This window comes from Sorghum bicolor, chromosome 1 (assembly GCF_000003195.3).
Source record: "Sorghum bicolor cultivar BTx623 chromosome 1, Sorghum_bicolor_NCBIv3, whole genome shotgun sequence".
NCBI lineage: Eukaryota > Viridiplantae > Streptophyta > Magnoliopsida > Poales > Poaceae > Sorghum > Sorghum bicolor.
The window spans coordinates 64,019,910-64,035,275 of record NC_012870.2 but is presented as its reverse complement, the minus strand read 5'-3'; the positions used below and the strand labels follow the sequence as shown (position 1 = coordinate 64,035,275).

Genomic DNA, 15,366 nt, shown 5'->3' with positions numbered 1-15,366 from the left:
TTACTTCTCCTTTCTGTACAAAATTACTGGAGTATTTCAAGATTTTCCGTCACATCAAAAAACTTTTCAAGATTCTTTGTCACAGTGAATCTTACAGCACATGCATGGAGCATTAAATATAGATAAAAATAAAGACTAATTGCACAGTTTGCCCGTAAATCACGAGACGAATCTTTTAAGTCTAGTTACTCCATAATTGGACAATGTTTCACAAATAAAACGAAAGTGCTACAGTATCAAAATCCAAAAACTTTTTGGATGTAAACAAGACCTGTAGTTCCAAAAAGTTTGCAAAAAGGACACTGTAACATTTTCGTTTGTATTTGACAAATATTGTTCAATCATGAACTAATTAGGCTTAAAAGATTCGTCTCACAAACTACAGGTAAAATATGCAATTAGTTATTTTTTTATCTATATTTAATGTTCAATGCATATGCCGTAAGATTTGATGTGACAGAAAATCTAAAAAATTTTATAATTTTTTTAAACTAAACAAGGCCTAGCTTTTATAAAAACAAAAGCACCAGTGTGGCACTATCACAAGAGTTTCCTCGGACGCCGAGAACATCCAGCCTTGCATGCCTGGTTTTTACGTCAAAAAGTTTTTAGATTTTAGTACTGTAATATTTTTGTTTGTATTTAATAATTATTTTAACCATAAATTAATTAGATTAAAAAAATTCATATCGTAAATTACAGACTAACTGTATAATTAATTATTTTTAATTTATATTTAATGTATCGTAAGATTTAATACGATAGAAAATTTTAAAAAGTTTTTAAATTTTAAGATGAACTAAACCAGGCCTGAAAACAACAGACAAGGGGACCAAAACGAGACACATCGACGGACCTTGGAATCGCAAAAGAATAGGTTGGCATGCGCGTATCGACCATGTGCCCGCCACGCCGGACCCTGAGCATGTAGCATCAAAAGAGGAACAACTATCCCCTCTCGTTTTTGTTTCTTTTTTTGCGATAGAAAACAGAGTATCATTATCAGATCGGAGGCAGGCATGTAAATCCAAATCCAAAGCGCGCATGGCTCGACAAACACATCGCCGTGCAGGCAAAAAGGATGATGTTGTTAATTAGTTAGGCACTACACACATGCATGATGATGATGACGGCTTTCCAAATGTAATCGACCCCCTTTTTTAAAAGTTGTTACAATCATCTCAGACTCTCACCAGGTCGTCTGTGCATGGTAGCTAGCTTACCAGAGTTCCGAGATCAATTTGGCTACGCTTCTGAGGCATATCCTAAAACAAAGAAACTTTCTATCTTTGATTTGCGTAATAGTGGAGTGCTAGATTGCATGGCACCCGAAGATTAGGATGCTAAACATCTCCAACTATTTGTCAAAATTCATTTCTCGACATGAGGGTGGCCCAACGATGGGAGGACCAAAGACGAGTCAACGCAGGGCCACGCAAGCATGTTCGCTGGTTTGAAAAGCTATGACTGAAAATATTATTCGTTGATTTATCGTGAAAGAAAAATATTGTTGACTGATAGAAAAAATACGACTGATAAGACAAGCGAACGGACTTGCAACGGTGGTGTAGCATCCAGCGGAAGCATGCGAGAAGAAGGAAGAGATGTGTGTAGTGTGGCGAGCGTGGGAGAGATAAAGTGGATATAGAAAAAAATATTCTAGACATTTGCTATTTTCTATGATAAGAAGAAGTTATTTTAATAAAATGATTTTTTCTAAAGTTGAAGTTAGAAAATACTCTCTCTGCCCACAAAAAGATGTAATTCTCGCATTCCAAGGATTTAAACACTTTAAAGTTTGATTGAAACTATATAAAAAATACTTATACTTATGAAACAAAATAAGTATCATTAAATTAGTTATACAATATAATTTTATAATAAATTTATTTAGAGACATAAATGCTAATGGTATTTACTATAAATTTGGTTAAATTTACACACCGTTTGTTTGAACTTATTAGCACTAATTTCAACATATAATATTACTTTTCTATCATAATAAATCAGTATAGCAGCAGGAGCCGAAATTCACCAAATAAGACTTAAGCTAGTTTGATCGACGTGTTTTCTATAATTATATTCTTTGTCGACAGCGGGGTGTTTGGGGTGTGTTAAAGTTTAACATATACTTCTTCCATCCCAAATTGTAAGTCATTCCAAGAATCTTGGTGTTCTAAGTTTGACCAATTTTATATTATAAAATAATAATTATTATGGTACTAACTAAGTATCATTAGATTCTTTCTTAATTATATTTTCATAGTATATTCACTTTACGTTACAAATCTTAGTATTTTTCTCTATAATTTTGGTCAAACGTGAAAATGTTTTGACTCTCCAAGATTCTTGGAATGACTTACAATTTGGGATGGAGGGAGTAGCATTTTCGTCTTATTTAAAAATTAGTGTCCAATTATGGACTAATTAGGCTCAAAAGATTCGTCTCGTAAATTACTCTCTATCTATGTTTTTAGTTTTGTAAATATTCTATATTTAGTACTCTATGTATGTGTCCAAATATTCGATGTGACAGACGGTAAACTTTACCTACCTAGGCCTTGTTTAGTTCCGAAAAAATTTCGGATTTCGCTACTGTAGCACTTTCGTTTTTATTTAACAAATATTGTCCAATCATGAACTAACTAGGATCAAAAGATTCGTCTCGCGATTTACAGACAAATTGTGTAATTAGTTTTTGTTTTTATCTATATTTAATGCTTCATACATGCGCCGCAAGATTCGATGTGACGGGGAATTTTGAAAACTTTTTGATTTCGGGGTGAACTAAACAAGGCCCTACTAACCAGTTGCAAAGAGAGAGAACGGCCCATTTGCCTCATGTCGGTTGCTTTCTGATAGAACGGCCCAGATCACTCGTACACTTCGCAGGCCCCCGGAAAAGTCCCTCGCTTCGGCCCTCGCCACCCACCCTTTTCTATCGCTCCGAGGCCTGAGTCGACTCCTTCCCCTCTTCTCCCTCACTCCTCGCAGCCGCCACTTCTAGAAGCTTCGAGGCTGCTGCTGCGCCCATGGCCGCGGAAGCCAAGACGCCGTCCCTCGCTGAGGTACGCAGCACCCGGACTCCTCTAAGTCCATCATCTCGTCTGGTGCACCGGACCTCCCGATCTGTACTTCGCGACCCCGTTGGGACGGATCTAGCGGGCGCCCCCCCAGATCTGGCACCGTGCGGGTCATCGGGTTACGCTAGGCGTTCGGATTTGGGTTTGCTAGTAGTAGGGACCATTTGCTTGCCGCTGTTGATTCCGAAATGGCGAGTGGTCGATTTAGTGGGATTTTTGGGACTTGTATGCGTAGATGTTCAGGGTTTTGAGTTGAGGAGGAACATCAGGTTACCTGCTGCTAGTTTCGATTTTGTTTGGTAGTCGTGTTACATGTTAATTAGGCCCTTGTGGAATGCTGATAGATTCGAAGTTTGTGTTAGGTATGCCGTAGTTGGTGGTGGTGCTTAGTAGTCTCTCGTGCAAGTTTGGTGCCTAAGCGCGTAGAAGCTTCTGAGTAGTCTTGTAGAGTTTAGGATGAAAGCCATCAAGGCTGATCGGCTATAAGGATTTCTGGTAATCTAGAAAAGAGATGGTGACGCATAAATGCTCCAGAAGAGCTGGCGGTTATGCAACACTATGCATTTTGCTATGAGTCCTGTGGTATCAAAATAGTTTAAGGACTTTTCTTGTGATTAGATATTTTGAGACAATTTTTTTAGTATTAGATATGTTCTTTGTAAGGAAAGAATAGTGCCACTATGCTAATATCTTTTCATTTAGTCTTTTACAAAGGACATGTGTTCTTATTACCTGATTCTTTTCAAATTTCTAGTTTATAGAAAACTTATTATTCTTTATTTTGATTCCTAGGATTTTTGTAGCTAAGTATTGACCACTTGGTGTCTGAATTCTTCTAGAATGTTAGAAGAATTATGAGTGGTACTCACCTCGTTTGCAAATTTCTGTTAACTTTGACTTTTATTATTCAAACTTTGTCTGTTAATAATTTTCAAATATATAGTTATTTAAAGCCGCAAAAAGATGTACTAGAATCACCATGAAGAATTATACTTATAACAATTTGCATGAGCATAAGAAACCCAGTCAAAGTTTGAATAGTAGATTGTAAATGGATAGGATGGTTCTCAATAGTTGCTTTAGACAGTATTAGTTTGAACCTGTGGATGGTCTGGAGGGAGAATCACAAAATAGATCTTCACTAACTGTTGTTAGGAGAATCGAATATGATGTAGGTGGTTTAAGTATAGAGTCGGTGGTTTTGCATGTGAATTGGAGTTTATAGAGAGGATAACTTCCTGTATAGGTTTTTGGTAGTATGCTCAAAGGCTCAGATTTCTCAGGAGAAAGCAGAGTGTTTCCTTTTAGCAATGGAAAGTACCTTTCACTTTCAGATCTCTTAGTTTTCGTATCAGTGGTTTAGAAAGCACTAGGGTAGGTTCTAATTGGGTACATTAGGTGGCAGTCCCAAAGGTGGCCATTTTTTGATTTTTTTTCTGTACAAGATTGTTCTGATGCATATGTACCATTTTCTTTATGTGGTCATGAGCATAGGACATTGTTTATCTATACTGTCCAATATTTACCAAGATCATAGTGTCCGGATGTGCTCATATCTACAATCTTTGTATGGAACTTTTGAGTGCACATGTAATTGGTCTCCTATGTTGAAGTTGGTTGTGTTGTTATATATTTTAATCTGATGGGGCTGGTATTATGGGTTCATGTACTTCTTGCTTGGTAATTGCTACACTGCACTAGTTGTATATGAATTGGGGCAATTTGGTTGTTATTGAGTAAGGCTCCTACATGTGCTCCCTTCTTGAATACAGTTTTCACTTACAAGTTACGACAATTTCATTGTCTGTGGCTTGCAAGAACTTGTAAGGAATCTCAAGTGTAGTACACCATCATGGCTACATATGTGTCAATAGGTTCATTTCTCAAAGTTGCAATGCATGTTGGCCAACTTTCAATGTTAGATCTTAGATGCAAAAAATGATCTCTTTTGATGTGAATTGCTTGTCTTAAACTTCACTAGCTATATGCGATGAATAATACTCTAGTTCTTCTGCAAGCTCATTCCTCTTTGATTTGCACATTTATTTCAAAATTTATGATCCATAGAAGTGTTATTGAATTCATGCTTCATTTGTAGGAATATTCACTTCCACCACAAGAAGTTGCAGTGGAAAAGGCAGCTGAGGAGAAGCCCTCTAGTGGTACTGAGACTGAAGCTGCTCCCTCAACCAATGATGAAGCTCCTCCATCTGTAGAAGACAAGAATGAAACTTCTGAAGTACAAGATACTGCTGAAAAGTCAGAAGCAGAAGAAACTAACACTGCTGCAGAGGAAACACCTGCTGCAGAGGAAGCAAGTGAGACCACTGAGGAGGAAGAGGCTGAGAAACCTGAGATCAAGGTTTGTTGCTGTAAAAAAAAACCTGATGGTGATACACTCTGTAGTTTCATGTTGATGGATGCTAAATGCTTTGAAATTTCAATATACAGATTGAAACAGCTCCAGCAGATTTTCGTTTCCCAACAACAAATCAAACGAGGCACTGTTTCACACGCTATGTTGAATACCACAGGTAGGGTTTGTCATTGTGATTTTAATAAAGTCAATATAAATAAGGATCGCCATGATTAGTCTTCTCAATAACACTGGTTATTTAATCAGGTGTGTTGCTGCAAAAGGTGAGGATGCACCTGAGTGTGATAAGTTTGCCAAGTACTATCGATCCCTGTGCCCAGGTGAATGGGTATGTATTTATTGCTTTCACCACTATGGTTTACATTCTGCCCTTGTTGCTTGTTGTGGTGTTGAGATTAGAAAAAAATACTTTCTGAGGCATGTGGATTACACATTTCGAGTTGATAAGCATTCACTTTACAGTAGCACACAATGTTTAGCTGTCTAATACTATTACTGTGTTTTACCTAGATAAAATACGTGAACTTTAGGACATGCTTGGATTTTATAGACTTCTAAATGGTTGGATATGCTGCTTCACCTTGTCCTTGCTTAGTGAAGTCATGGAGGAGTATAATTTTGTTTTTGTTTGTTTTTTTTTTTTTTTGCCTACGTGGGCTTTGGTGGGTCAGGTGGGCATGGATTTCTTAGCTTCAGGACTGAGCCAAATTGATTCGCCTTTACTAGCAAGGTTTCCATTTTTCCATTATCAAGGCTAGGCAAAGGTTATATAGAGATCGGGCATAATCTTATGAGTTCATAATAAACCTGATACTGTAGTGCTTTGGATATTAATTTTCTCTTTAATAACCATGAGTACAGTGATGTAAAAAATAGTCTTGGTTCATGATATATTGAATTTTTTCAGTGAAAGGTTAACCATCTGAACAGAACTGCTTAACCGAGATTCAAGTGCTCCATCCACAAGAATGCAATTTTCGTTTTTTCAAGAAGTCTTACGATTTAAAGTTTGAGCAAAATTATATAAAAATATACTAACATTTATACAAAACAAGTATCATTAAATTGATTACGAAGTATATTTTTGTAGTAACCTAGTTGGCAAAAAAGACATAAATGTTAATACTATTCATTATAAACTCGGTCAGAGTTAAACTTCATGCAACCCATAGTTGCATTCTTTGTATTTAATATGTTTGCCTAGCGAATGAAAACCGATATGGTTGTTCTTTCTGGACTTCCTATTCAATAGCTTCATATTTGTATATAAAGTAATTTTAAGGATGCTAGGCAGTATTAGCATTTGAATTTGTTCAAGTTGTGAATAATATGGGTTAGTCAACGTGGAGCTTCAGTCCAATATCTTATTGGCTTTATTGATGCGAATTGATAGTTCACAGTACTACAGCATTAGCATAGTGAACAACAGATTCACAGGACAATGTTCCATTCCATATGCTGTCTTTTGCCCATATGCATATTAAACATCTAATGGTCTAAACATATTTTGTAAATAGCTGACCTTGCACACATCAATTATGCATAACTGAACAAGAGTTTCGTGTAACTCTATTGTCTGATTGCACCCAGAACACTAATAACTGACCTGTTTCCAAACAATGCTCAGTCCCGCAGCTTGTCCTGTTACTGTCTTGGAATCTTAAGCTCACTGAATTGTGTTCAATATGCAGGTTGATCGCTGGAATGAGCAACGTGAAAATGGCACCTTCCCTGGACCTCTGTAATGCTACAATGCAAAAGAACTATGAACTCACGATGTTGTGCCGGCTTCTCTTGCTTCCTTGGTAACTGGCGCCAAGTTATCAGGGACAGATAAATCATCCTTTTTGGAGCTCTCTACAAAATAAGAGATTCTTTTTGACTTGAAGAATGCCGTGTTGCTCTTCCTAACGGTCATGTTCTGTGCTGCTGAGAAACTAGCGTCACAGTTACAATTTTCCTTATACAGTTAAAAATATGATTCATGATTCCCCATCTTTGCACTGTAATGCAGTTTGAGTGGGCTTACGATGCAAATTTGATGCACTGAGATAATCTTTTTCAAAGTAGTTAGCGCCTCCGTGGCGATAGACATGCTCACATGCATAATAAAGTAGTCTAGAGTTTTGCACCGCTGCGAAGGAACGTTGCTGCTGCATCCAGTGTTTACCAATTTTCGGAAGTTGCAAGGTTTGGGTTTGTTTATTATAAGCCTTTATATCTACTGTCATTGTAGCTTGCTTGGGTTAGTTATTTAAGGAATATAAGGGCACTCACAATGCCAAACTTTATCATAGAGTCTAAGACAATTAATTATATATTATTTATGGTATTTTGTTGATGTGGTAGCATATTTATTGAAAAAAGAGGTAGAAAAAAAATAAGACTTTCAAATCTTATTTAGACTCTAGGTCTACATTGTTCGAGGTAATAAATAACTTTAGACTCTATGATAAAGTTTGCATTGTGTGTTCTAAAGATAGCCGACTGTTCACTCTGTTCTAAAATAAATGCACTTCTAGTTTTCTTGGGGATACGAATGCTACAAGGAAAATTACATATATCATGGTGTCTCAAATGGTTTCTAAATAGCTAATTTAAGAAGAATTAGGAAGAATTTTGTTGGCTATGAAAAATTAGCAACGTTTATGTTAAGAGTGAATGTAAATGAACAGTGAACAACTGCTGCTTTCATTGATCTTGTTAGATTATATACAAGTGAGAGATCACGTCGTACGGACGTGACTCCTTGGTGTTTGAGTACAGGAAGAGCAACTGCTCTTGGCCAAAGGACATGCCCCTTCGGATGGCATGCTAACTGCTAGGCTAACTGCTAATCCTATCACCAGATGAGATCACCGATTAGATGATGAAGAGGTGTCTCTTCAGAGGAGACATCGTTTCACAACACTCCCCCTTGATCGAATCATTCTTAAGATCAATGTAGCTGTAATCTTGGATTCCTCGAAAAACCCTGTGGGAAAAATCTGAGGAATATGTATGTATGGATATGCTGTAAAACTCCTTTAAACCTTTATAGGAAAACAAGGAGAAGGTAGCATATATTTGTGTGATTTAAACAAACCACTATGTCATTGGTATTCCAATTAAAAACCCTAGTGGGGAAAAATATTGGAGATACGACATAAAGATAACTCCTCTAAAAAACCGTTTAGGAAAAATGTGAGGAGCCATATTAAGAGATATGTCGCTAAAACTCCTATAAAAACCCAGTGGGAAAATCAGGAGAAAAATATGACGACATACTATAAGTATTGCCTCTTGAAATAACTCTCATGAAAAACCTTTTTCAAGGAAAAACCATGGATGAGTTGGGAGGGCAATATGTGTCTTTGATATTTCCCACAAAAACCCCGGTGGGGAAAATAGAAAATATGACACATGCTTATGTTAATATTACCTCATTAAAAACTTTAACAAGAAACCTTTTGAGTAAAACTTGTGAAAGAAAAGAGTATAATATGATGCTGGTATAGGTGGCATCTAGGAGATGTCTCCCCCTGATTCTGGTAAATCTCGAAGTCGCCTCATACCAATTCCATGTACCAATTTTTGAAACACAGAAGTTGGTAAGGACTTAGTAAATAGGTCAGCGAGATTATCACATGACTTGATTTGCAAGATGTTTATTTCCCCACTTTCTTGTAATTCATGGGGATAAAACAATTTAGGAACAATATGCTTAGTGATATTGCTCTTTATGTAACCTGTTTGCATCTGTGTAACACAAGCGGAATTATCTTCATAGATAATTGTTGGTGATTCAATTGAACCAATACCACATGTCTGTTGTATGTGGTTAATCATTCTGCGAAGCCACACACATTCTCGTGATGCCTCGTATAAAGCAATAATTTCAGAATGATTAGTAGAGGTGGCTGTTAGAGTCTGCTTAGAAGACTTCCATGAAATAGCTGTACCTCCATGTAGGAATACAAATCCTGTTTGGGATTTTCCGTTATGAGGAATACAAATCCTGTTTGGGATTTTCCGTTATGAGGATCAGATAAGTAACCAGCATCTGTATAGCCAATCATACTGGAATCATGATTTTTCTTGAAGAATAAACCAAGATCCTTTGTGCCATTAAGGTATCTGAGGATACACTTTGCTCCCGTCCAATGACGGTGAGTCGGGTCCGCACTATGCCTAGCTAGTAAGTTCACTGCAAATGCGATATCAGGCCTGGTGCAATTTGCAAGATACATAAGTGCGCCAATAACACTGAGATATGGGATTTCTGGTCCCAACGTCTTCTCCCCAACATCCCGTGGTCTAAATGGATCTTTCCCTAATTCTAAGGAACGAACAACCATCGGGGTTTTATTAGGGTATGATTTATCCATATTGAATTTCTCCAATATTTTCTGGATATAGGCTGATTGATGCACTAAAATCCCTAAAGGACGGTGCTCAATTTGTAAGCCTAGGCAATATTTGGTCTTTCCCAAATCCTTCATCTCGAATTCCGTCTTTAGATGTTTGCGTGCTTCTTCTATATCCTTTGGACTGCCAATGATATTTAAATCATCAACATATACAGATATAATACAAAATCCCGTTTGAGATTTCTTAATGAAAACACATGGGCAATCATCATTATTGGTGTATCCTTTGTTTAAAAGGAATTCACTCAGTCGGTTGTACCACATTCGTCCCGACTGCTTCAAGCCATATAATGACTTTTGTAGTTTTACACAATACATGTTACGATTTGCGTTTGGATTCGGAATTTGGATTCCATCGGGAACCTTCATATATATGTCCGAATCAAGTGACCCATATAAATATGCTGTCACCACATCCATCAACTGCATAGATAGATGATTTTGAACTGCCAATGATATTAAGTATCGGAAAGTAATTCCACTCATTACTGGAGAATAAGTTTCATTATAATCAATGCCGGGTCTCTGCGTGAACCCTTGTGCTACGAGCCTTGCTTTATATCTCACCACCTCATTGTTCTCATTCCGTTTCCGGACGAAAACCCATTTAAAGCCTATAGGAAAGACTTTGGAGGGTGTGGGCATAGCTTTTGTGAATACCCCTCTTTTAGTGAGCGAGGCTATCTCAGCTTGAATTGCTTCTTTCCATTGAGCCCAGTCTGAGCGCTTTTTGCACTCTGCCATGGTCTTAGGATCTGGATCATTGAGAAAGATTTCTGCAATTGCTGCGGAGAAATACATGTCTACAACAGTAGTCTTACGATCGTATGATTCTCCAGAATCAATATAATTGATGGAAATTTCTTTCACCCCATTATTTGACTCAACATTTCCCAAAACTATGGAGTCAGGGTGTTCCGATGTCCCAGGATCAGAATTTGGATGCACCGTTGATCCGGGTTGTGGATTTGGTCCTGGTGTTAGATTTTTATCCACTATTAGGTGTCTACCAACTTGAGGTTGGCTTGGATTTACTGATTTGGAGGATTTAGCTCTTGATTTCCTCAGACGCTTACTTGGAGCATTATCCTTAGGAGCGGCCGTACTTCTCCCCCTCTTCTTTGGAAGTGGGAGTTGAATGGTTTTTATTGGTACCTCCACTCTTTCGGGCGCATTGCGAGCAGGATAAGAGGATTTAGTGACACCCTTATAATCAGTAAATGCTTCTGGCAGGTTATTTGCAATATGTTGCAAATTTATGATTTTCTGAACTTGTTGTTCAGTTTCTTGAGTACGTGGATCTGAGGGGGAATTGCCTTGGGCATTCCAGTTGATTTCCTGGCATTCACTTTGGTACTTGAAATCTCCCCCTAATGCTGGGAAATGGTCCTCATTGAATATGCAGTCAGCATACCGGGCCGTGAATAAGTCCCCTGTAAGAGGCTCGAGGTATTTGATAATCGATGGGGATTGATATCCCACATAGATACCAAGTTTCCTATGTGGACCCATAGAGGTACGCTTAGGTAGTGAGATCGGTACGTATACAGCGCAACCAAATTTTCGCAGATGGGAAATATTTGGCATATTCCCACGTACTAATTGCAATGGGGAGACAACATGGTATGCAGTTGGACGCAATTGAATTAAGTCAGCAGCGTGTAAGACTGCATGACCCCAACATGAAGTTGGTAGATTGCAATTTTGTAGTAGTGGTCTTGCAATGAGTTTAATTCTTTTAATAAGAGATTCTGCTAAACCATTTTGTGTATGGACATATGGGACCGAGTGTTGAACTTGAATTCCTAAGGCCATACAATAATCATTGAAAGCCTTTGAGGAAAATTCAGCAGCATTGTCCATTCGAATTGATTGAATTTGATGTTCAGGATTATGTGCTCTAAGTTTAATAACTTGAGCAATAATTTTTGCGAAAGCATGATTACGTGTGGACAAAAGACACACATGAGACCATCTAGTAGATGCGTCTATTAGAACCATGAAATACCTGAACGGTCCAGATGTTGGTTGTATAGGGCCACAAATATCTCCTTGAATGCGTTCAAGAAATTTTAGTGGCTCATTTTGGATCTTGACGGGCGATGGACGCAAGATCAATTTTCCTGTAGCGCATGAAGTGCACATAAAATCTGAATATTTCGGAAATTTAGCAGTATTTAACTCATGACCATTTGAATTGCTGATAATTTTCCGCATCATCCCTATACCAGGATGACCAAGGCGATCATGCCAAGTTTTGAATGCATCAACATTCTGGAAAATTACCTTGTACGCAACATGTGATACGGGTTTGATGTATGTGTAGTACAATCCGGATGGGAAAGAGGGAATTTTCTCAACAATTTGTTTGCCATATCCATTGTTTTTAGTAACAAGGAGAATTTCCTCATTATTGTCATCAAGGGTTTCTATATGGAAACCATTTTGACGGATATCTCTATAACTTAATAAGGTACGCTTTGAATCGGGATATAATAATGCATCCTCAATTGTAATTTGGGTACCCATAGGGAGTACGATAATGGCACGACCTGAACCAATTATCGTAGCATCGCGCCCAGCGATTGTCAAAATATTTCCTTGTCTTTTAGTAAGAGTTTGGAAATATTTTGTTTCCCTAAGAATAGAATTAGTGGTACCGCTGTCCACTAGGCATAATTCCTCTTCCATCAGATCGACCCCCGTAGAAACTATATATAAATAAAGAATTTGATATAAAACTCTCTGATAATATATAGAATACATACTTTATTTATTGAATATCAAATGTGTACAATACATTTATTGGATATCCAAACTAAGTAGTGATGATATCATTAAATATTTACAACACATAGGACATAAATTGTGTTTATTATTACAATCACTAGAACATAAAGACATTAGAATCTAAGGGATTGGGAGCCTAGTGAAAGTCTCCAAATATATCGTTGGATGCATATTCCACGATCATATTCCCTGTATCAGCAAGATCCTCGCCTCCTCGTATGATGTTGTTGCTTGGTTCCTCAGGAACTTGTTGCGAACAACCAGCCTCTTCCCTGGTGGTGTCAGGTCGAAGATTGAAATGGGCTTCATACTTCTGTCCTGGTGTAGCTCGTCCACGACCCACAGACTTTAAGTAAAGATCAACTAGATGACTTGGGGTACGACATTTCTTTGTAGTATGGTTATAACAACCACATTTTTGACACACAGGTTTATCATCCCTGTTCTTGGAAATGTTCTTACCCTTTTTGTAAGGTTTACCTTTGTTGGAGTCACCTTTTTGGGGCTTCTTATTGCGTCTGCGCTTGTTTTTACCCTTCTTGGAGTTTCCTTGTTGATAGTTCTTTTCAGATCTATCATTAGACATGGGTTTATTCTGAGTATATGCATGTACTTCAGGCAATGGAGCAGACCCAACAGGGCGCTGTTGATTATTCCAAACCATAAGTTCAGAATGTTTTTCGGCCTCAAGTAAAGTTTGGATAAGCTCTGAATAAACTTGGAAACGTCTTTCACGGTATTGTTGTTGAAGAATCCTTTCAGAGGGAAGCATAGTAGACAAAGTCTTTTCTATCTTATCCGCATCTGTAGGTTCTTTCTCGCAGAATTGCAACTTTGAGCAAATCCTATGGACAGCATGATTGTAGTCACTCACAGTTTTGAAATCCTGTAAGCGAAGTTGCGTCCACTCATAGTTGGCCGCGGGCAAGACAAGTGCCTTTTGCTGTTCATAGCGTTGCTTAAGTGAAGTCCATAGATTGTGTGGATTTTCTTCCAACAAATATTCAGCCTTAAGATCAGGGTGAATGTGGCTCCTAATAAGGTATAGGGCTGTATAAACGTGTTGATCTTCAAGCGGTGCAACCCCATCTTCGGGTGGTAACACAGCTCGATAAAGTCCACGGGACGAAAGACTAACTTTTACGTCTATAGCCCATGTGGGATAATTGTGGCCGTCTAGAGCTAGTAATTCAAACTCTTTGACAGTCATTGATCCTACATGATATAAAAACCATCGAAACATTTTAAGTTATTAAAATGTTGAGGTGTGTTGTAATTATGGGATGCAAATTAAAAACAAGATAAATCTTGTATCGGTAATGGTGTAAAATTCTTATATGCATAATAAAATAATGGAGGTAGTCACCAAAAAAGAAAAGGGTGTAGACCTCTAATTGGGCATATTATGTGTAAATAATAGATGCCAATTAATTATGCAAATTGTATAACGCGTCTGAAGGTAGTCATCAAGAATTGATGTAGACCTTAATTTAATTTGCAAACGAATTGGGTACGCACGTGGAGGATAGTCACTAAGTAGTATACTTAGTGTAGATCCCACAGTAGCAACAATGTTGCTACCTTGTGTATGGCCAATAGGGATGCAAATTAATGGTAGTCATCTTTGGAAAAAGATGTAGACCAAATGTTCTAAGTGGTAATGTTGGGTACGCACGTTGAGGATAGTCACTAAATATTGCTTAGTGTAGATCCCGCAGTAGCAACTATGGTGCTACCTTGTGGAGTGGCCAACAAAACGACTCTAAAACATGCGTGTTATATAACTGTTAAGAAAATTACACATAAATTGTCGCATCCATTATTTAAGCGCGTAGTGCTTTAAAGTTAAAAGCGTAAAGGAACTTAAATAAAAAAAATGATCGATTGCGAAATAAATAAATAATTGCAAGATCATGGTCACAATAACAAGAATATTATTTATTGGATTTGTCATTCATACCGGAACAAACATTTTGAATAATATCACAAACAGATATTTTATAACAATATAAAGTATCACAAGTACAATTATAAATGTCAACGACTAAGCATAATTAGTACTTATATTTTACAGCACATAATTTATAGGAGACTAACAGAGTCTTATACGAATTAATGCTGAAAATAAATAAGTAAAATAACTAATCGGCTGGACCAATTGGGACTGGTTTCATCACATTCGGGCCCTTGGAAACATGTTCGTGCGTGCAGTAGAGTGGGACCAAGGAGCAGGTGGATTTAGGCCATCAGCCCAAAGCGTGCAAAGGGCAATTTAGGCCGCTCGTCAGCAGGGTAAAATCCCTAACTGCTTACAGCCGCCACTGCTCCAGGTCTCTTTTCCACCACGCCGCCGCCGCTGCTTGCCTTCAGATCGAAGAGGACTCCCCCTCGTCGGGAGAGTAGAAGCCAGCACCGCCGACCGCCATGTTCAGGACCTCCGCGCTCGGGAGGCCAAGATCCGCTGGGTTCCAGGCACCTGTGCGACGAACACCGGGACGCTGGTCCATTGCCGCCGTCTTGCGGCCTAGGAGGCGCCGGAGTGTCGGAGTCGGCAGCGTCTCCGCCGGAGGAGGGTCTGGGAGTGCCTGCGCTTTCATGCGGGCAGCGGCTTCCGCACGCGTCGCATGCGGAGTGGCCGGTGCTGCTGCGAGAGGAGGTGCGGAGGGCCCGGCGAAGTCCATGACGTAGTATGGTGGGACGCCGGTCC

General features: G+C 38.4%; 1 protein-coding gene across 1 annotated transcript; it reads left to right on the top strand.

Moving 5' to 3' along the window:
* LOC110433404 (cytochrome c oxidase subunit 6b-1-like) lies at positions 2,894–7,665 on the top strand. Its single transcript, XM_021455438.1, has 5 exons — positions 2,894–3,068; positions 5,182–5,445; positions 5,535–5,617; positions 5,707–5,788; positions 7,152–7,665. Exons 1-5 carry the CDS (start codon positions 3,033–3,035, stop codon positions 7,203–7,205), a joined length of 519 nt encoding a protein of 172 aa, XP_021311113.1. The 5' UTR covers positions 2,894–3,032; the 3' UTR covers positions 7,206–7,665.